The 21387-nt window shown below is 41.6% G+C and overlaps 1 protein-coding gene across 4 annotated transcripts in view; it reads left to right on the top strand.

The window, feature by feature from the left end:
* S100PBP (S100P binding protein) overlaps positions 1-16832 on the top strand; it is a 48205-nt gene extending 31373 nt beyond the window's left edge. For all 4 annotated transcript variants that reach the window (XM_047082631.1, XM_047082630.1, XM_047082632.1 and 1 more), the window contains 2 exons: positions 12270-12357; positions 14178-16832. In XM_047082631.1, the coding sequence (XP_046938587.1) occupies positions 12270-12357; positions 14178-14319 (230 nt within the window). In that variant the 3' untranslated portion in view covers positions 14320-16832. The remainder of the gene's footprint in view (positions 1-12269; positions 12358-14177) is intronic.
* The last annotated feature ends 4555 nt before the right edge of the window (positions 16833-21387 follow it).

Raw genomic sequence — 21387 nt, 5'->3', positions numbered from 1 at the left:
GTGTGTGTGTATGTATATATATATATATGTGTATATATATGTATATATATATGTATATATATATATATATGTTTTATGCCAATATTCTGTCTTGATTACTATAACTGTAGAGCAAGTCTTGAAATTGTTTAGATTTCTATAATTTTCTTAAAAATTAACTTTAGCTTGTCAGTTTGTTCAAAAACACCTGTTGGGTATTTCATTGGGATTGTGTTGAATCTATAATAGATCAGTTTGGGGAGAACTGACATCATAACAATAGTAAGCCTTCTAACCTGTGAACAGGATATATTTCTCCATTTATTTATGGCCTCTTTAATTTCTGTCAGTAGCTTTTTTTCTGTCAATAACATTTTGTCGTTTTTATTGTACATATTTTGTTAAATTCATCAGTATCCTAATGCTTTTTTATAATGTAATAGATGGTCACCACCATAAGTGTAGTCACCATCTGCCATCATACAGTGTTACTCAATATTATTGACTATATTCTATATGCTGTACTTCTCATCTCCATGAGTTATTTATTTTAGAACTGGAAATTTGTACCTCTTAATCTCCTTTATTTCACCCATTTCCCCACCTGCCTTCCTGCTGGCAATTAACAGTTTACTCTCTGTGTTTAAGAGTCTTTTTGAGATTTTTGTTTTGTTTGTTTGTTTTGTTTTTAGATTCCATATATAAGTGAACTCATGGTATTTGTCCTCTGACTTATTTTGTTCAGCATTATACCATCTAGGTCTATCTATTTTGTTGCAAATGATAAGATCTCAGTCTTTTTTATGGCTGACTAATATTCCTCTGTGTGTGTGTGTGTGTGTGTGAGTGAGAGAGACATCTTTTTTTCTAAACTTTTTTTTTAATGTTTATATCTGGAGAGAAAGAGACAGTGTGTGAGCAGGGGAGGGGCAGAGAGGGATACACAGAATCTGAAGCAGGCTCCAGGCTCTGAGCCGTCAGCACAGAGCCCGACGTGGGGCTCAAACCCATGGACCATGAGATCATGACCTGAGCCAAAGTCGGACACCCAACCACCCCACGTGTGTGACATCTTTTTTATCCATTCATCTATTATAGACAGGTTGCTTCCATATCTTAGCTATTGTAAATAATGCCACAATAAACATAGGGGTGCATATATCATTTCAAATTGGTGTTTTCATTTTCTGTGGGTAATTACCCAGTTGTGGAATTACTGGGTCATAGGGTATTTCTATTTTTAATTTTTTGAGGAACCTCCATACCATTTCCATAGTGGTTGTACCAATTTACGTTCCTACTAATACTGCACGAAGGTTCCCTATTCTCCACATCCTTGCCAATACTTGTTATTTTTTGTTGTTTTGATACTCACTGGTATGAGGTGATATCTTATTGTGGTTTTGATACTTTTGGTAACTTTTTAATAAATCTCTTAGGATTATCTGTGTTAACATGATAATATCTGCAAATAAGGACAGCTTGTTTCTTCTTTTCCGATCTATATAGGCCTTTTGTTTACTTTTCTTGCCTTATTGCACTGGCTAGGATCTCTAGTAAATTAACTGTGATATTAGCTGTATATTTATCATAGATACCCTTTGTTCAGGTTTGAGGAAGTTCCCCTTCTGTTGGTAGTTTGGTTGAGGAAGTTCCCCTTCTGTTTGTAGTTTGATTGGAGTTTTTATCATAAATGGGTGGTGAATTTTGTTAGTTGAATTTTCTGCATTTATTTAGAAGGTCATATTGGTATTTCTCCTTTTTTCTGTAACATGGTGTATTACATTTATTGATTTTTTTTTAAATTTTTTTTTCAACGTTTATTTATTTTTGGGACAGAGAGAGACAGAGCATGAATGGGGGAGGGGCAGAGAGAGAGGGAGACACAGAATCGGAAACAGGCTCCAGGCTCTGAGCCATCAGCCCAGAGCCTGACGCGGGGCTCGAACTCCCGGACCGCGAGATCGTGACCTGGCTGAAGTCGGACGCTTAACCGACTGCGCCACCCAGGCGCCCCTATTGATTTTTGACTCTTATGCCAACTTGCATTCCTTGGATAAACTCATTGATCTTCATGAATTATCCTTAATTCAGTTTGCTAATATTTTTAACAGTTTTTACGTCTTGTTAATAAGGAGTATTGGGTTTTAGTTTTTCTTGTATTGTTCTCTAGTTTAAATATTGTGGTAATACTGGCTTCATAAAATGAGTAGGGAAATGTTTTCTCAGTTTATGTAGGATTGGTATCATTTCTTCCTTTAAATGTTTGATAGAATGTATCAGTGAAGCCATCCAACCCTGGAGTTTTCTTTTTGGCAGGTGTCAAAGTACAGATGTAAAAGATTCAGGGCTTTTCAGAATTTCTTTATCTTTGAGTCCATTTTAAAATTTTGTCTTATAGGGAATTTGTCCATTTTATCTAAGTTGATGAGTTTATTGGCATAAAATTATTTATAATGTTTCCCTAAAGATTCCTTTAATTACTGTAGGATCTGTAGTGATGGTCACTGTTTCATTTCTAACGTTTGTCAGTTTTACTGATTTTTTTCCCCCAAAGTAGATTTTTAGTTTCATATTTCTATATTGGTTTTGGCTATTACATTTAATTTTTTTCTACACTTTGTTGTTTCTTTCCTTCCACTTACTGTGGGTTTAATTTGCTTTTGTTTTCTAGCTTTTTAATATGGAAGGTTAGATCACTGATCTGAGACCTTTCTATTTTCTGCAAGCATTTAAAGTCACAGGTTTTCCCTTTAAGTGCTACTTAGGTGCATCCCACAAATTTTGATATATTTTCATTTTCATTTGGCTCAAAGCAATTTCTAATTTCCCTTGTGATTACTTCTTTGACCTATGGGTAATTAGAAGTGTGTTGCTTAATTTCCACATATTTGGGACTCTTCAGCAATCTTCTTATTTCTAGCTTAATCCCGTTGTGGTCAGAGAATATTCTCAGTATGAGTTCACTTCTTTTAAATATGCCGAGTCTTATTTTTATAGCCCACCATATGGTCTGTTTTGGTGAATGTTCCCTGTGCACTTGAAAATATATATTTCTGATGTTGGTGGAGTGTTCTATACATTTTAGTACGGTTTTGTTGGTTGCTGGTGGTGTTCAATTATATATCCTTACAGATTTTCTTACTAAAAGGAGTGTTTAAATACCTCCAACTCTAATTGTGGATTTTCATGTTTTTCCTTTCAGTTCTGTCAGTTTTTGCCTTGTGTGTTTTGAATCTCTGCTATTGGATGCATACACTTATAGGAATATTACATGTCTTGATAAATTGACACCTTTATCATTATGAACTTTTTTTTACTCTTAGCAACATTCAGTACTTACATTTTTATTAATATTCTGTTTTGGAGTCACTTTGTTTCATATTAATGTAACTATTCCAACTTTCTTTTCACTACTGTATGCATGATGTGGTTTTTTTTTTTTTTTTTTTTTTTTTTTAAGTAATCTCTACCCCCAACATGGGACTCAAACTCACAACTCCAAGATCAAGAATTGCACACTCCTCCAACTGAGCCAGCCAGTGCCCCTCATATCTTTGTGGATGTCTTGTAGACACTATATAGTTGAGTGTGGCTTTTTTTTCTCCCCACCTCAATCTGAGTCTTCTTTTTTTTTTTTTTAATGTTTATTTTTGAGAGAGGGACACAGAGTGCCAGCAGGGGAGGGGCAGAGAGAGAGGCAGACACAGAATCCAAAGCAGGCTCCAGGTTCTGAGCTGTTGGCACAGAGCCTGATGTGGGGCTCGAACTTATGAACAGTGAGATCATGACCTGAGTCAAGGTCGGATGCTTAACTGACTGAGCCACCCAGGCGCCCCTCATAATCTCAGTCTTCTAATTTAAGTGTGAGTCCAGTCAGTATGGTTGGTTTTAAATCTGCCATCTTGTTACTTGTTTTCTGTTTGTCTATCTGTTCTTTGTTTTTTCTTTCATCTTTTCTTGACTTTTTTTTTCAAGGCTCTTTATTATTATTGCTAGTTTTTATTTATTTTATTTTATTTTATTTTATTTTTAATTTTTTTAATGTTTATTTATTTTTGAGACAGAGACAGAGCGTGAACAGGGGAGGGTCAGAGAGAGAGGGAGACACAGAATCTGAAACAGGCTCCAGGCTCCAAGCTGTCAGCACAGAGCCCGACGCGGGGCTCGAACTCATGGACTGCGAGATCATGACCTGGGCTGAAGTCGGCCGCTCAACCGACTGAGCCACCCAGGCGCCCCGCTAGTTTTTATTTTTAAAAAATTTTTTTAAGTAGGTTCCATCCACACCCAACATGGGGCTTGAACTCATGACCTGAAATCAAGAGTCACAGCTTCACTGACTGAGCCAGCCAGGAGTCCCCTTTTTTTGCTGTTTTTAAAGTATTTTTTAGTATTCCATTTCATCTCCATTCTATACCTCTTTGTTTTATTTTTCATGGTCGTTCTAGGGTAGTAGTTCTCACGAGGTTTTGGTCTCAGGACCCAGTTACACTTTTGCAAATTTAGGACCCCAAAAAGTGTTTTTGTTTGTGTGGGTTACATCTGTCTATACTTAATCATATTAAAAGAACTGAAAAATTATTTTTTATTAATATATTTTAAGATAATAAACTCATTGCACGTTAACAGAAATAATGTGTTTTTACTAAAAATAATTTTTGGAGGAGGCATCTGGGTGGCTCAGTCAGTTAAGTATTCGTCTCTTGATTTCAGTTCAGGTCATGATTATTATATATTAAATGTTCATATACAGTTGCATCTATTTCTAAAGTGTTGTTTTCTCTTCTATTTTTAGTCTTCCCTGTCTATACAGGGAAGAATGCTATACCCTTTTAATTATAGTGACCTTATAATATGTTTTTACATCTACTAAGGCCAGCAGTCTGTCATGTACACCATTGCACCCATTCCCCCATTTTTTTCCTCACTATTTGTTGCTTATTTGTTCTTCCAAGCTAACTTTATAATAAAAATTTAAGCTCCAGGAAAAATTCTGATGATATTTTCATTGGAATTATGTAAAATGTATAAGTTAACTTGGTTAAGGATTTCGGCTGAAGTCATGACCTCATGGTTCATGAGTTGGAGGCCCGCGTCAGGCTCTGCGCCGACAGCGTGGAGCCTGCTTGGGATTCTCTGTCTGTCTGTCTGTCTGTCTGTCTGTATCTCTCTCTCTGCCCCCACTCTCAAAATAAACATTAAAAAAAAATGCAGTAAGGGTGCCTGGGTGGCTCAGTTGGTTAAGTGTCCGACTTCGGCTCAGGTCATGATCTCATGATTTGTGGGTTCGAGCCCTGCCTCGGGCTCTGTGCTGATGGCTCAGAGCCTGGAGCCTTCTTCAAATTCTGTGTCTCCCTCTCTCTCTCTCTGCCCCTTCCCCACACATTCTCTCTCTGTCTCTGTCTCTCAAAAATAAATATTTAAAAAATAAATAAATAAAAATAACTTTCTTAAAAAAGTAACCTCTGCATGGGGTTTCAACTCATGACCCTGAGATCAAGAGTTGCAGGCTCCACTGACTGAGCCAGCTAGGTGCCTCTAAAAATAACTTTTTGAAAATGAAACCAAAAATTTTGGGAAAGGGATGGCATTGATTTACATTTTACAAATCTCTTTTAATGCCTGGCTAAACAGAAGACTGCTAGATCCTCACTTGTGGTTCTGCACTCTAAATCATGTCGTACAGCCTCTTGAGAACTCCACAGTACACTTTTTAAAAAATGTTTATTTATTTTGAGAGAGAGTGCACACACGCACGAGAGAGAGCAGAGGAGGGGCAAACAGAGAATCCCCTGATACGGGGCTCCAACTCACTACCTAAGATCATGACCTGAGCCAAAATCAAGAGCTGGACGCTCAGCTGACTGAGCCACCTTACACAGGCACCCTACACAGTGGAAATGCAAGTGGAAAAGACAATAACATCTTAGTGTTATTATGAAAATCATTCTGACCTCGTTAAGCCTCAGAAGGGTATTGAGGGACTCCCAGGGATTCTTAGACACACTTTGAGAGCTGTGATTCCGTTGTTGACAATATGCATCTTTGACTTATCAGTCCATCTTCAAAATAATCCACCACTTAACACATAAAGCCCTAATAACAATATACTTCCAAATCTCCAGTCTGTTTTTTTATGCAATTCTTTTTATATACTGTGTGTGTGTATATATATATATATATATATATATATATATATATATATATATTTAACTCTTCACATTATTTTTACTTTTTTTTTTAATGTTTGTTTATTTTTGAGAGAGCGTGAGCAGGGGGACAGGGAGAGAGAGGGGGACCGAGGATCCAAAGCAGGCTCTGCGCTGACAGCAGCCAGCCTGATGTGGGGCTTGAACTCTTGAACCGTGAGATCATGACTTGAGCCGAAGTTAGATGTTCAACCGACTGAGCCACCCAGGTGCCCCAACACATTATTTTTATTTTAAACAGTTATTTTTGAAAGACTTTTTTAAATGAGAAAAAGTCTTTTCTATTTACTCACATACTGACTGTTTTCAGTGCTCTTGATTCTTTTCCATCTGTTACTTTCCTTTCTCCTGATGAACTTTTAGTTTCTTGTAGTGTAGGTCTGCTGGTGAGGAAGTCTCTTTGCTTTTGTTTATTTAGAGTGTTTTGCCTTCATTTTAAACTTTTTATTTTGAAAAGTTACAGACTCAGAGACTCACAAGAAGTTTCAAGGTGCACCTCAGTGGTTTCCCTTCTTGGGAATCAAGATTCTGAGCAGTCTGAAAACAGTTGTTTCATATATTTTGCCCAGTTTCTGTTTGGCTCACAGTAGGAGGTAAGCCCATTCATCATGCCTGGAAGTCTCTGCTTTGATTTTTCCTGGAGATCACAAGCAGCAATGGTTATGTAAATTCTGATTTTGCATTTGGCATTACTGTCAAGGACATTCCTATATCACTCAGTATCCCCTACCTAACACATCACTTCAAAAATGAGTTATATAATACATAATATATAATAATTCCTATTTCTTTCTTTTGCTTTTTGCCCTGTCTGCAAGGAAATCAGTCAAGATTTGCAGTAGATCATCGCAGTTTTGTTGACCTAGAGGTGACATGTTTGCATTCTTGTTTTCCACTCATCTCTTTTTCCTTTTTATTCCTATTTTATTAATGTATTTATAAAAGCAGTAGCCTGCACCCATATAGCATATTTTGTTCTTTTCCTCTTCATTCCCTTTCCTGTATTAGGTTTTTTTTTTTCTTATTGCAAGGAATAGAGAGAGACCTTGTGATTGCCTTTAAGTAATTGGAGTTTAAGGATTTACAGGAGAAGATGAAGATTAGACACTCAACAATATAGCCAGTTCTCATAGTAGAAAGAATCAGCCGTAGATCCAGGCCCCATGTCCCCCAGAAATTGGTGCCTTTGTTCCCTGTCCAGGTTTTCCTTGCTGACTCAGTGATTCTCATACTTATCTTTCTCTGTGACCAGTGCTTCTATTAGCTGTCTCACGTGTCTGTTCTCTCCCGGAGCCCTGCCTGTGTGTTCTCTCTCATTTTCATTACTAAAGCTCACACTCACATTCCAAAGGAGAGTGTCTGACTGATTTACTTAAAGACCTATTGGTGCCAGGCCAGCTCTTTAGGTCCTTAGCCAGCTGAGAGATTCTCTGTTCTTGGGTCATGTGCCACACTGAATTAAACAGGGTCATGTATAAAGTGTGAATCTAAGATTTCAGGAGGGCCATCAGCATAGCAAGCACTCAGCATCTTCCATTCCTCCTCCTTTCTAACAATTGATTGACCTGACTTACTAAGGACAGGTATTAGACTGGATTTCCACCAAAACTAGTCATCTATATATTTATAGATTAAGGTTTAGACGGACTGTTTATCTAATTCCCGAAATGTTAGGGTTTTTTCCTCTTACTTTCATTCTTAGATGAATTTCATTCTTAGGCACAAAACAAAGGACAGTCTTCACCACCTTTTAGCCACAACTTAAAATAAACCCATGGTACTGATTGTTGGTCCAAGAAAGCCCATCTGTTAGAGACTGTGAAGAGAAAATTCAAACATTTCCATTCTTGTTAGCATCTCTAAATTTGGAAGAAGAGATAGAAGCTATGAGCTGAAATAAGGTTCTTTGGATTATTAGCTCCACCTGGGTTTGAATCCTGGCTCTCCCATTTACTAGATGATAGATGGGTATCTTTTCTAGGCTTCAGTTTAATCACGAATAAAATGGAGATCATGGTATTTGCCCCATGTGGTGGTTAGGATTAGATGATAGGGTACATGCAAAGCTGTTAGCAAAGTGCCTGGCACATAATAAATGCTTGATAAATGTAGTTTTCATTATCTCTAGATCATTAAGTCTTATTAATAATTAATGTTCCCATAGTCCATCAGTCAGTTCTTAGTGCTAAGGAAAACTAACATTTGTTGGTGCATGAGCTGAGACCTGATTATTGAGCCCTTGTTTACTTACCACTGTGTGAGGTAATGAGTATGCAAGTACACATATTGTGGTAGAATTCTTGCTTTCTAATCCCCAGTGTGAAATGTCAGTCCCAGAAAAAATTGTAAGGAAACTCAACTCGATGGTATTATATTGTTATTCAGGCTGTTACTAACTGTGTGACCTTGGGAAAATTGCTTCTCTATGTCTCAGTTCCTTCATCTGTGAAATGGGGAAAATACCTCATAGGATTATTATAAGGAACAAATGAGTTAATATATGTAAAGCTTGGGGCACCTGGGTGGCTCAGTTGGTTAGGTGTCCAACCTTGGCCCAGGTCATGAGCTCATGATCTCGTGGTTCATGAGTTTGAGCCTCGCGTTGGGCTCTGTGCTGACAGCTCAGAGCCTGGAGCCTGCTTCAGATTCTGTGTCTCCCTCTCTCTCTCTGCCCCTGCCCTGCTCACGCTCTGTCTGTGTCTCTCTCTCTCTCAAAAATAAGAAACATTAAAAAAAAAAAAAAATATATATATATATATATAAAGCATATATATATATATATGTATATATATATATATATATATATATAAAGCTCATAGGACAATGTCCAGTAACATGGTGAGTGCTATATGTAAGTTGCTGCTGCTAGATTTTGACTCCTAGCAGTTTAATACTTGAAGCCTTGGGCTTAATCGGCCACTTTTTCCTCCTTTTAGTTTAAAGTGAATAGATTTTTTGTTTTTTTTGTAATGTTTATTTATTTTTGAGAGAGAGCGAGCAAGTGCGTGCATGTGTGTGAGGGGCAAAGAGAAAGGGAGACAGAGGATCCAAAGTGGGCTCCTCCATGCTGGCAGCAGAGAGCCTGATGCAGGACTCGAACCCACGAACCATGAGATCATGACCTGAGCCACCCAGGTACCCCAAAAGTAAATGGGTTTCTTCATAGGAGGCTTATAGCATATCTTTAGCCTCCGTCATCAGGATAGTTTTATAGGCTGTAGCTGGTAAGAGATGAGTGAACTGAAGGACATGGTCCACAGATAATCTTGTTCCATTTTGAGATTGGACGCCACAATACCCGTATCTTGCCAGCCATCCTTTGATGATGCTTTGGCAGGAAAAACATATCTTGAAATCCTTCAGAGACATTTTTTTTGCCGGCCTAGAAGGATGGGGTGCTGGGATGTGAAAGTGGGATATGGGAAAGGCAATTTGAATTGAGACCTTTGATTTTAGTTTAACATCCAGCAGGCAAGGGATTTTCTAATCTAAAGCTACTTCCCTTCTTAAAGGAGAAACTCTTTTCTGGTTTATATTTCCTTCTCAAGAAGTGAGATTCATATGTTTTCTTCCCATATTAGTGAGATTGAACATCTTTTCATTATGTTTACTGATCACTTGTATTACTTTGGTGAATTGCCTATTTATGTCCTTTGACCTCTTTTATTATGAGGAGATTACTTCTGTAGAATAAGGGCATTAAAACTTTGCCGTATGTGTTTCAAAGATATTTTTCATTTTGTCAGTTGTCTTCTTTTACCCTTGGTTGTACTTTTTAATTTTAACTGCACAGAAGCTTGTGATGAATCTATAAATTTTTCCTGAAAAGTATCATCTCATTATGGTTAGAGAATTTCTGCTGAGTGCTGTAACACATATCTGAGTTTATGTGTAGACTGATCCACTTAATAAACATTTTTCCTTACAGAGAGGCGATTGATTGTCACATGATTTGAAGAGTCTTTGCAAACTAACATAGGCCTGTGGCTGTAACACCTTAATAACAATAGTTACCACTTACAGCTTTGTGCCAGGCAATATGCTAAGTTTTTATGTGCTGTATTCCTAATATTCAACTTCATGCTACATATTATTGTCCATATTTCATAAATGGGTTAAGTGGGCCTAGAAGTGAAATGATTTGTTCAGGGTCTTAGAACTAGGTAGTGGCTGGATTGGAATTTTAATTTAAGTCTGCCTAACTTCAAAGTATATACTTTCTCTACATAGCTTGGCTTCTTGAGGCTTCAAATAAATTAGATTCGTCCTAAAAGTTAAGTAAGTATCTTTTATCAGAACTTGAAAAGATGGGCTGTAGCCTAGTTAAACTGCTTCCGGTTTCTGAGAGCACAATGAAGGCAATGAGAAGTATGTAAACTGGCCGAAAGAAAAGTCTGTACCGTCTAGGGCAGTGGTTTTCAAAGAGTGGTTCCCAGGCCAGCAGCCTCAGCATCACTTAGGCCTTTATTAGAAATACAAATTCTCGGGTCCCACTCCAGACCTACAGAATCAGAAAGTCTGGGGTTGGGCCCAGCTATCAGTTTTATAATACTTCTGGCTGATTATGATGCATGTTAAAATTTGAGAACCACTGGTGAAGGGAAATTATTTTATTCTCTCTAATCATAATTTCTGCTTTTGTGAGCTTCTCCTAAGTCTCAGCCCCTAAGTGCAAAATTAGCATTATCAGAAAAGCATAGAGTCAAACAGGAGCCAGTTTTGAGATCGGTTTAATGAGCATTTAAAGCAAGTCCACCTCACCGAGCCACAGTTTCCCATCTCCAAAGTGATGTTTTAAAAAAACTTTTTTAATGTGTATTTATTTGTGAGACAGAGACAGAGCACGAGTGGGGGAGGGGCAGAGAGAGAGAGGGAGACACAGAATTCGAAGCAGTCTCCAGGCTCTGACTGTCAGCACAGAGCCCGACATGGAGCTCAAACTCGTGAACCATGAGATCATGACCTGAGCTGAAGTCGGACGCTTAACCGACTGGGCTACCCAGGTTCCACCTCCAAAGTGATGTTTTAGTAACATCTATCTCCATAAGATAGTATGTAAAGCGCATAGCACCTTGCCAGTCTCCCAGATGGTTGAGAAATTGCCTCTAGCAATTTTTCTTGTTTAGCAAAAAAGCCCCACCTGCCTTCTATTCTCAACTTCTTTCTTTTTTTTTTAATTAATTTATTTTTTTTCCTCCAGAGCTTTATTTTTTTTATTTAAAAAAAATTTTTTTTCAGTATATGAAATTTATTGTCAAATTGGTTTCCATAATTAATTTATTTTTGAGAGAAACAGAGCATGAGCGGGGGAGGGGTGGAGAGAGGGAGAGAGAAAGAATCCCAAGCAGGCTCTGCAGTATCAGTGCAGAGCCCAATGTGGGGCTTGAACTCACAAACCATGAATGAGATCATGACCTGAGCCAAGAGTCAAACACTTAACCGACTAGGCCACCCAGGTGCCCCAACTTCTCTCGTTTCTTGAATGAATTTTGCTGTCTTGTATCTCTGAGCCTTTGTATTAGCTATTTCTCTTGGACACCCCCACCCCTACCCCTGTCTGCCTCACTAACTTCTAGAGATCCTTTTGATCCCTGCTTGTAGTTTACTTCTGGAGAGGGCTTGCTCAAACCTCCACCCTCCAGTCTCTGCTCACATAGCAGCCTGTGTTTCTCCTGTCACTGCACGTATCACAAATTTTGGAATTGCCTGTCTCCTTATACAAACTTAATTGAGGGCAGGTAGTGTCTTGTCTACTACCATATTCTAGGGACCAGTAAAGTTCCTCACACACTATAGGAGCTAATAAATGTTGAATGAATGAATGGTGGCTGTCATTATTGCCGCTGCTGCATCGTCATCGTCATCATCACCATCATCGTCGTCGTCATCATCACCACCACCATCTGAGAGCGAGCTTCCCTCTCTGGCTTATAGTTTTTGTGCTGACTGCTTGTGATAATCATAGATAGTATTAGGATCAGTGCCTGTTTTTTCTTTCCCTGAAAGCACGGGCTTTGACCTAGACTGATATGGTAGTTCATTGAGCTGCTTCCTAACCACGATCCCTCTGTGTCACAGGTGCCTTGGGGGAACTGTGCGCCTTGATGGGTCAAGTTCATCATGTGCCAAACCCAAAATGGCAGCATCCTTCGGACCTCACCATGCGGTGAGTGGGTGATGAGGAGGAGGGGGAAAGGGGTAGAATTTGGCCACGGGAGGAATGTGGTGGGGAATTGGGTGTAATTGTATAATTCCAGAGGTAGAAAAGAAGCGGTAGAGTACAGTGGAGTAAGAACTGGACTGAAATCCAGGAAACGCGGGGTCAGGTACTAGCTTTGCAGTTTATAACCAAATGTATGATTCTGACCAAGTCACTCCATTCCTCTGGTCCTCACATCAGTAAAACTAGCATGTTGCACTAATTGACATCCAAGGGTCTTTCTGTTCTGAAATCTTCTGGATTCTTGATGCAGGGTGGTTTTACACATCGATTCAGTGACTTTGATTCAGTTACAGAAACTTTGGAGTCATCTTTGACTTTCACCCCATATTCAGTCCATTAGCAAATCCTGTAAGTATATCCAAAACTTGACCATTTCTCATCATTTTCACTTGGACTGTTGCAGGTCTTCTAAATGGTCTCCCTGCTTCTGCCCTTGCCCATCTACTATTCTCAACTCGGCAGCCAAAGAAATTCAGATTCTCTGCTCAAAACTTCCCATCTCACATTTCCCACCCTCACAGTCCCCTATAAAGACCATGGCCTGACATTGTTAGCTCACCAGCCTCATCTCCTACTACTCTTCCCCTTGCTCATTCTGTTCTAGTCACACTGGCTCCCTTGCTATTTTTCTAATATGTCACACGTGTTCCCACCCCAGGGCCTTTATGCTCAGTGTTTCCTCTCTAGTTGCCAAAATGATAGCAAATCTCAGAAAGACAGGGCAGTGTAATGGTTATTAGATGAACTCTGGAGACAGGTATGAATTCAAATCCAGGCTCTTGTACTTACTCCACTTTATGACCTTGGGCAAGTTATTTAACCTGAGACTCAGTTTCCTTACCTGTACAAAATACTAATGAGAGTGCTTTTCTGGCAGGATTGTTATCAGCATTAAATGAGGTGAGGTATTTACAGAATTCAGCAAGTACTTGCATATAGGGCCAGATAAATGTCATAAGATGTTATAATTATTTTCAGTTCTGGCTACTCATAATCACCTGTGGAGATGTCTAAAAATACAGATGTCCAGACCCTGACTCAAGGGATTCTAAATCATTAAGTCAGGGGTTGGGGTGGGGGTGTGGTGCAAGAATCTCAATCTTTAAAAAGCTTCCCAGGTGGTTATTAGGAAGAGCTGGGGTTGAGAATGAGCTCAGATTATCACACAGGGTCTTTTTCAGAAGTACAGCCTAAAGGACTGGGGGTGACTAAAGGAGAATCTCAAGAAACTTTGAGTCCGTGCTATTAATTATTCAGTCTCCAAACTTGCAATGTGATACTCACATGATGACTTACCTTCTCTGGGAATTTTATTCTAATTTTAACTGCTGAGTCCTGAGCAACCTTGAGCTGTGTCAGACAGTGAGGTCCTGTTGGAGGTACAAGCATGATGCAGTGAAATACAGATCCTGTTCTAAATGTTTCCTGAGGGAGAGAATTTTTTTTTTGCCTACTTGAGTGTTATTATACATTATGTATTAGGTTTTCTTAACATTTGTGTATGTGGCATATATCACCATAATACCTATGTGGCAATTTGGCTTTGGGAGTTGGAAGGAAATAGCACTTACATTGTGACTTTCATATAAATAAAATAGTACAAAGTTTCTAAAATTGTGAGGATTGAAATGTAAAATTAGTATCTGCTATCCAAAAGTAAAGATACTCTTCAAATAGTTGCCTAGGCCATTTTTTGTGTACAAATAGCCATTCCAGCCGAAACACTCATTTTTCCTGTTTTTATTTTCCCTTTCTCCTGATAGAAACTACGCTCGGTTCCGACAGAAACCTCTGCAAAGATACAGTCTGACTCAGTGGGTTGACAGGAACATGCGAAGCCACCATCGGTTCCAGCGTCTCCCAGATTTCCCACCGAGTCCATTTGTCTCACCCCATCAGCAGTGAAGGTCTCTATCCAGGGTCCTGTTCCAGGTCCTGTTTGGAGCAGCAGCTCATCTTCTGCTCTTTTGTGCTTTGTAGATTTTGAATTTTATTTTTCACGAGATTTTTATTTAAAGAACTTGCCACCTTTTGGAAATTCCCGTTGCTGACTTGAAATTTTTTTGTATAACGTCCTTCTTGTTTGTCTGTGTGCATGCGTTTAAGCACTGTTAAGTTTTTATTTTTTTTATTTAAATTGAAGGTGACCACTAATTGAAAGCCAGCATCAAGCCAGAATACCTAGGCTCAGGCAAAGCACCCACCTCTGCACAGAGGTGAGGTCTACTTCTGGTGCCCAAAAGAAATCATCTTCTAATCTCCTGTAAGGAAGATATTACCAGGCTGCAAGCCAGCATTAATTACTGCTAATGACTTATAAGTGGATATAAGTCACTTTTAACAACCCCTCTTACTTTTTTATTTGAATCTCTGAATACCTGTCAGTATTTTAAAGTCGGTAATCCAGCACATCTGAAGTAGGATGGAGCAGGACAAAAATCCTGTTGAAGGGACAAATTCAAAGTGTAAATCTTCTCTCTTTTCTGTACTTACTAGCCTCCTTTATTTATTTATTTTCTTTGCCCCCTGCCCCCATTCTTCATTAAATTTGTTTTGCACAATAGGTTTACAAATGTTACACATCTTAACTCTGACAGAAGACTGCTGACTAACCCTTGTTGATTTGTGGTCTTGAGACTGATTGTCTTCTCTTTCTTTTCTCAAGGATTTGCCTTCTTTTTCCCCAGTGACCACTATGCTCCTTAAATTCTGTTGGTGTGTTCCTGTATCCTGTTAGACATAGACATGCCTCTTAAGAGCAGCCTCCCTGCTCTCTTTATTAAAGAGCTTCCCACCCAGAGTCTTCACTCTAGGACAGGCCAGCAAACCAGTCCTACTGAGGTGTGAGTTGGTTTTCAGTTTCATCTGCTCAACTCCAACTTCAAGTGTGAGTTGATGTGTTAGTCAGTGAGTCCATCATCCTGTGGGAGAGACTCTGGAGAGGCACTCTGTTGTCTCCATTAGTAGTTAACAAGAGGTGCCTTTAGCTTCCGGATGTTACCATCTCATTTGGTCAAACCTCTGATACACAGCTTGACAAAACTGATAATGTGGGTCTAATCAGTTGTGATTAAGCCTGTGCACGAAAGCATTACCTGACCTTCAGGTTTGGTATTCTACCTTAAGTTGACAGACTTTGTGCAGCCTAATGGATGTCAAGGAGTTCGTCATTCTTTCTATACAGCCAGCTCTAGACATCTTTGGGGAGATTTTACAGTCCGGCATTCACGCTACTGTTCACGCTCCGTGGAGGCTGGGCGTAGTCGCTGTGGCGCAGCCTGTGGTACCAGGCTAGCCGCCTCCTTCTGCTTTTGTTGTTCCATCGGCCCATCTCTGCATTCATCTTAAACAGCCTACCCGGCTTTAGAAAACGACTTGGGAAAAGTTTAGTCATTCAAGCCACCAGTAAACTTAGATGGATGCCACTAAGCGTTTACTGTTTTTATCCAGGTGAGGAGTCTCTTCCTTGGACATTTGGTTTAGATTCTGGAACCAGATGCAAAGAAGTTCTGTTCAGAGCCAAGAGTCAAAATCGATTTCAGTTGGCATAATGGACATTTACTCAATCAGTCACTTCTCCAGATTTCCCTAAATTAGCATGATGGAGTGAGCGAGCAGACATCCACCTTTGGAACCACAGCATAATAAAAATTAATTGGAGCTGGAGTAACTAGCACTGTGGCTGTCTAGTTCTCCACAGTCGGCCCAAGGAGTGAAGGGACAGCATTTCGCTTTGGCTCATGTTCCTGCACTCCTGGTACAAGAGGGTTTAAGCCTGAATGTGTAATGGCAGCCTTGCCTTTGCCAAATCAAATGAGTGACGGGTTAACTAGAAAATGTGACAATCACATTTCCTCTTTGCTCAAATAATTCTGTTTTTCCAAAGCTTTAGCAGCTTAATTAAATCTGTTGGACTGGGGGAGGAGAGAACTGTTCTTTAGCGGTTAACATGGTATTCTTTAAGAAGAAAAAAACAAAGCCAAAGAAAACTCATTATCAGGCATGTTTGCCTTAAAGATGGTGGTGGGTAAAATCTGGAGTTTAATCTGTATTTAAAGCTGCATATCTCCTATGTGGTGCTGGCCTCTCAGACTAGTATTTGGTGATGAGTTCTTGCTGTATTGTTTTATTGGAGTGACGGTTATGTGCATTTAACTGCCTACCTAGCTTGCTTCGTTCATGATGGCATTCTCACCACGGGAGTCTTGACAAAGAGTAAAAATGTGCTGTTTACATAGTTTACTTTTAAGAGCCTGAAATAACCTGTAGTTTTGCATCTAACACAGGCCTGATTTACTTGAGTTGTCGGGATCAATTATGAAACTGAAGTTTGGTGCCTCCTCTTTATCATGTTTTTTCCCTTGTAGCAGTTGTGTTTAATGTCATTAAAAAGAAATAAAAGTTCTTGTCGTGGCATATGTACTGTAGCCGTCTGTTGCAGGTTTTGAAGGAGGGTTCCTTCCTCTTTTGCGTGGGTAGGTTAGTGGGGTCTGGGCGGGGGTGGCAGTTAGTAGATTGTGGTACTGGGGAGGCGAGGGTGCGTGCTCCCTATTCTTTTGAGGGTAAATTACAGTGTTGAGAAAGGCGTTCCAGCAGTTCAGAAATGTTGAAATTGATTGGGATCTGCAGCTACATATAGTGCATGTCAGGAGCCTGACATAGAGAAAGCCTGAAATATCACTGTGCTGTTTTTGCAGAGGGGGAGACGGCTCAGCCCCATCACACAAGCGCTGCCTTACAGTCCTTCCCACAGCTATATGGTTGACCTCTATATCAGTCTCTCCCGAGCCACTGCTGATTAAGGAGGACGCTGAGCTATCCCAGGACATTCTCCCTTTAAAAGGGATGTGGGAAACCAGAATTGATCATACAGAATTGATGGTTGTTCTTAATCCAGCTTCTCCAGAAACTGACTGCTCCTGGAACTTGGATGAAGGTGGCATTAAGCGTGGGTAGTTGTGGGAGACACGACGTTCCTTCGATCCCTTTTGTGAGCCTAAGCTTCTTAGACTTGCCCCAGGAGACAGGATGAAGGCAGTAATAGCTTGTCACCTATATTAGCCAATGCTTTTAAAATCTCCCCTCATGCTGAGGAAATAAGTAGCAACATGTTGGGACAGGCTCTCTGTCCTGCTGTTAACGTAAGTTTTGTCTAGTGGATATTGTATAGTCCAGGCAAAAGCTTCAATATAAATTTGCTAAACACTCAGCTGTTTGATACATATCCATTTTGTTTCTGTCAGGTGGAGATCCCTTGTCCAGGGAGTTGCTTATTTCCTTTTTAGCACCGTGTCACTGCAGACATCAAAGGTTTCAGAGACGAGGCTGCATTCTCTGAAGTGATGATGTCCTTTACCCTTAGTTCATGTTATGTTATAGGAAATTGAGGGGGAGGAGAAATGGACCTTCTCTCAAAGGAATGGGGTCATTCTCTAGCCTATTTTGAGCTTTTACAGGAAGAAAAAAAACCCAACCACCTAAAACTAGAAAGCAGAGTTCCCTGCTTTTCTCAGTGTTGTCCTGCTTTTCTCAGAGCAAACAATTCCTAAGCTGGTTCTAGGGAATGCTTGCTTTGTATGTCAGGGCACCTGTCAGGAAAAAAATTTCCACTTGTCACAGGAAGTATCAGCTGGTCAGCAGTGGAATTCCTTAATGAACAAGCTCCTGCCTTGTCAGTCCTCTCCACCTGTCCTGTCCGATGACAACTGGAACATGCCACAGACAGAAAACCAGACCTTCCCCAGCACCCACTGAGAAGGGGGTGGGATGCGATCTCTTGGACAAGCTTTAAAACGCTCCACTTGGTAGTCCTGAATCACTATCGTTCTCATTAAGGAACTATTGGTATAGGAGGAGCTCCTTCAACTTAGCTTCCAATGACACTTTGAGGGTTTGGGAACATTGTACTGACGGAGCTTGGTGCGGATGGAGCGGGGCCGGGGCCGTGTCCCATTTATGGAAGCAATTCGTTCTTGGAGGCCACTTAAAAGCGAAATCCAAAAACTGTCAAATAGGTTTAAAGAGGGTGAGAAATAACAGCAGTCTGAAACATCACGTGACTGGAGTGGTGCAATATTACATATTTTTGTAAAAGGGCTGAATTAGCTTACCATGGATTCTAGAGGCGGCCACCCTGAAAAGCCTGGGTTGAAGGGACAGGATCAGAAGGAGCAAAGGACTGCCCCACAGAAACACTCATGGTCCTTCCTCTCCCAGACCCTGGGGCTTCCCTCTTCCTGTTCTTACCCTTTTTGTTTTTGACACATAAGGAAACCACCCCCCAGAGAAGTAACTGGCCTGAGAGGTCACGTGGTGACAAGGCAGGTTCTCTGCCCTCCGTCCAGCATTGTCCAACATTCTCCCACAGGCCCTGCGTGGCCTGCGGGTCAGGTCTCCGTCTCCAAGAACTTGCTTACATCCATCCCAAGCTGTGAGGAATCTGCGGATCTAAGTGTGGTGAAGAGGGGACCCCAGCCCAAGTCATAGCTGTAGGTTTACTGTGCAATGACGGCTGGTCTGAGAAAAGCTCAGTCGTAGAACGTGGGGTTTTTAGGGAGGTAACTAAAGAGAATGGGGTAAATTTATCTAAACCAGAAGTGTCCACTCCTCTCCCCTCCCCCTCAGACCCTCAGCCGATGTACTGCAGGCCCTGCTAAATTCCCCTTAGCAGTGCCTTCCTGACCACCGACAGCGATCTGTATTTACCTGATGCCGACTTAGGGGCTTCTCCACCACAAGGCACCAGACAGGCACACAGGACCCAGGGCTTGGCAGGTACCTGTCTCTCAGGTTGGGGTTAGAGTTCTGGGTGCTAATAGATTTCCACTTTCCCACCCAGCCTTCAAGACCTCTCTTCCTCCTCTTGGAACCTTCCAGAACGTCTACCCTAAGTCCTGCTCACCTGACATTTTCTCTCCAAGCTCTTGCTGGCTCTGGACAAAAAGTATCTGAGGTGTCCCATTTACCAGTTTGCTTATTGGCTAATGGCATCATTACTCCACCTTTCAGCCTGCTGTTTGGGCTCATCATGACGTTCCTTGGACAGCCCCAAACAGCAAGCTGGGAATACTGCGCTGCAGCAGGCCGCTTCCGCAGCTCCTCTCCGCTCCCCTCCTCACCCTGGGGAGAAACAAGAACCACATTCCTTCGGGTCGGGGAAAACACCCAGCGCTGCCCAGAGGGGAAAACCCTTTGTTTTAAAAACTGAGCACCAGCCTGCATACCTAGGCGATGAGGCAGCCCGAGCCTGGATTTGGGGGCCTCAGTAATGGGATGATGGAGCAGCTATTTTCTCCTCCTACACGTGCACCCCCATCTGTTCGAGATTTCCCTTCCAACTCCAGCTTGGCTGGCAGGCATGTCCCTAAGAAGCTGCAGGCCAAAATGGAGAGAGAGAACCGACTCCCTCCTCCACACATCCTGACTTGCTGCCAATTGCCAGAAAAAGAGGGCAACATTTGGGCATTTACCAGAAGACAAGGATGTGCCTTTTCATTTGTCTTTTATTTTACATTTAAAAAGAGGTTATTGCTCTAACTGAATCAGAGGTAAGGACCTCTCCCCTAAGCAGCCTTGGCCTTGCAGTCCCATTCAGCAGGGATGGAAGTCACAAGACAATGAGTGGAGCCTCATGCCCTCCCATGAGGAAGCCCTTAGTATTGCTGACATCTGCCTTTCACCCTGTCTCTCCTCCCTCCCTGTGCTGCCACACCAGGGCAAAGCAGAGCAGTGGCTGGCCTAGCCACGAGAGCTCTTATAGACCGGATGGTGGGGCCGGTCTTTGGGTGATGGCTTTCAGCTCTCTGGCTTGGGGGCCACTGCTCTTACCATTCAGTTCAGCAGGTATTCACTGAGCGCCTACTGTGTGCCAGGCTTGTGCTAGGTGTGGTCCTCCCACATGCCCGTCCTTAGCCACCAATGGAAGACGCAGAGGCCCATCTCTTCCCACGCAGGCATTCAGCGGCTGTAACTTGCAGTCCTAGGGAAGAGTCTGCCTTCCCTTGTCAAGCACCATTTTTGTTTTGTTTTGTTTTGTTTGCCAGAAAGGGGCAGTGGAGAGAGAGACCTGTCACCTCACACCACTCAGGCTCTAGGGAAGGACATGAGGACCCTGGGTAGCTTTCACAGAACCCTGGATGAGATGGCAAGATATGGAGACCTCGGAGGCCAGGGCTGCTCTGTCTGTGGTAAATGGCTCAGGCCTGCCTTCTAGCAGCTTCCATTCCAGAGCGGGTGATTTAGCAGCCCCCAGGATGTCCCATGTGGACACACCTTTTCAGTCATGTAAGCCAACATTGTCACAATTCCAAGACTCTTCCTAAAGAAATGGGGCCAGTACCGTCCAGGTCTCTTTCCTACCTCGTCTTCTTAAGACTGCAGACTAATTATGTTAAGGGTCAAAATAAGGGCCAAAGAAGACAGAGGCTGCAGGCAACCAGCTTGGGGAATTCCTCTGCCCTCTGGAGTGAAGCCCTTCCGTCACATTTTCCAAAGAGACAAAACATAACATCTTACACACTCGCAAAGTTGTGCATCACACCGCAAGTCCTTGATGGCTGGATCCAGGAAAGGCTTGCTGGCAGCCGTGCTCCTGCCCTGTGGCTTTCCTGAAGGCTCTCAGTCTGAAAGACACAGCTGAAGTCAGTCTAGGTGCTTGTCATCTCCCGGGAGCTCTGTGCATTGTCTCAAAGAGGAAGCCAGTCCAGAAGAGGCGAGGAGGCAGAAAGAAGGCTGTGTCTCATGCAGCTTTGCCTTTTCCAGAATGGGGCCAGGCCTTTTAGTTTTGTGGCTTGTTTATTTTTTGCAGATTTTGGGTTCACAGTTCGGTTTCCTTCAGCAGACTAGGATGGGGAAGAGTGCCAACGGTGCGGCCGGCTGTGCCTCCCCCCATCCGCAGTCCTCCCCGTCCGGGTGCCCATGGACCCGGGGACAGCAGAGAAGAAAAATGAAATCCTTCTCCCTGCAGACAGGCAG

The sequence above is a fragment of the Lynx rufus genome, unplaced genomic scaffold (assembly GCF_022079265.1).
Source record: "Lynx rufus isolate CCGP_SWC_20201006 ecotype Redwood Valley unplaced genomic scaffold, mLynRuf1.p SCAF_2, whole genome shotgun sequence".
Classification (NCBI taxonomy): domain Eukaryota; kingdom Metazoa; phylum Chordata; class Mammalia; order Carnivora; family Felidae; genus Lynx; species Lynx rufus.
This window is presented reverse-complemented; position numbering and strand designations above follow the sequence as displayed.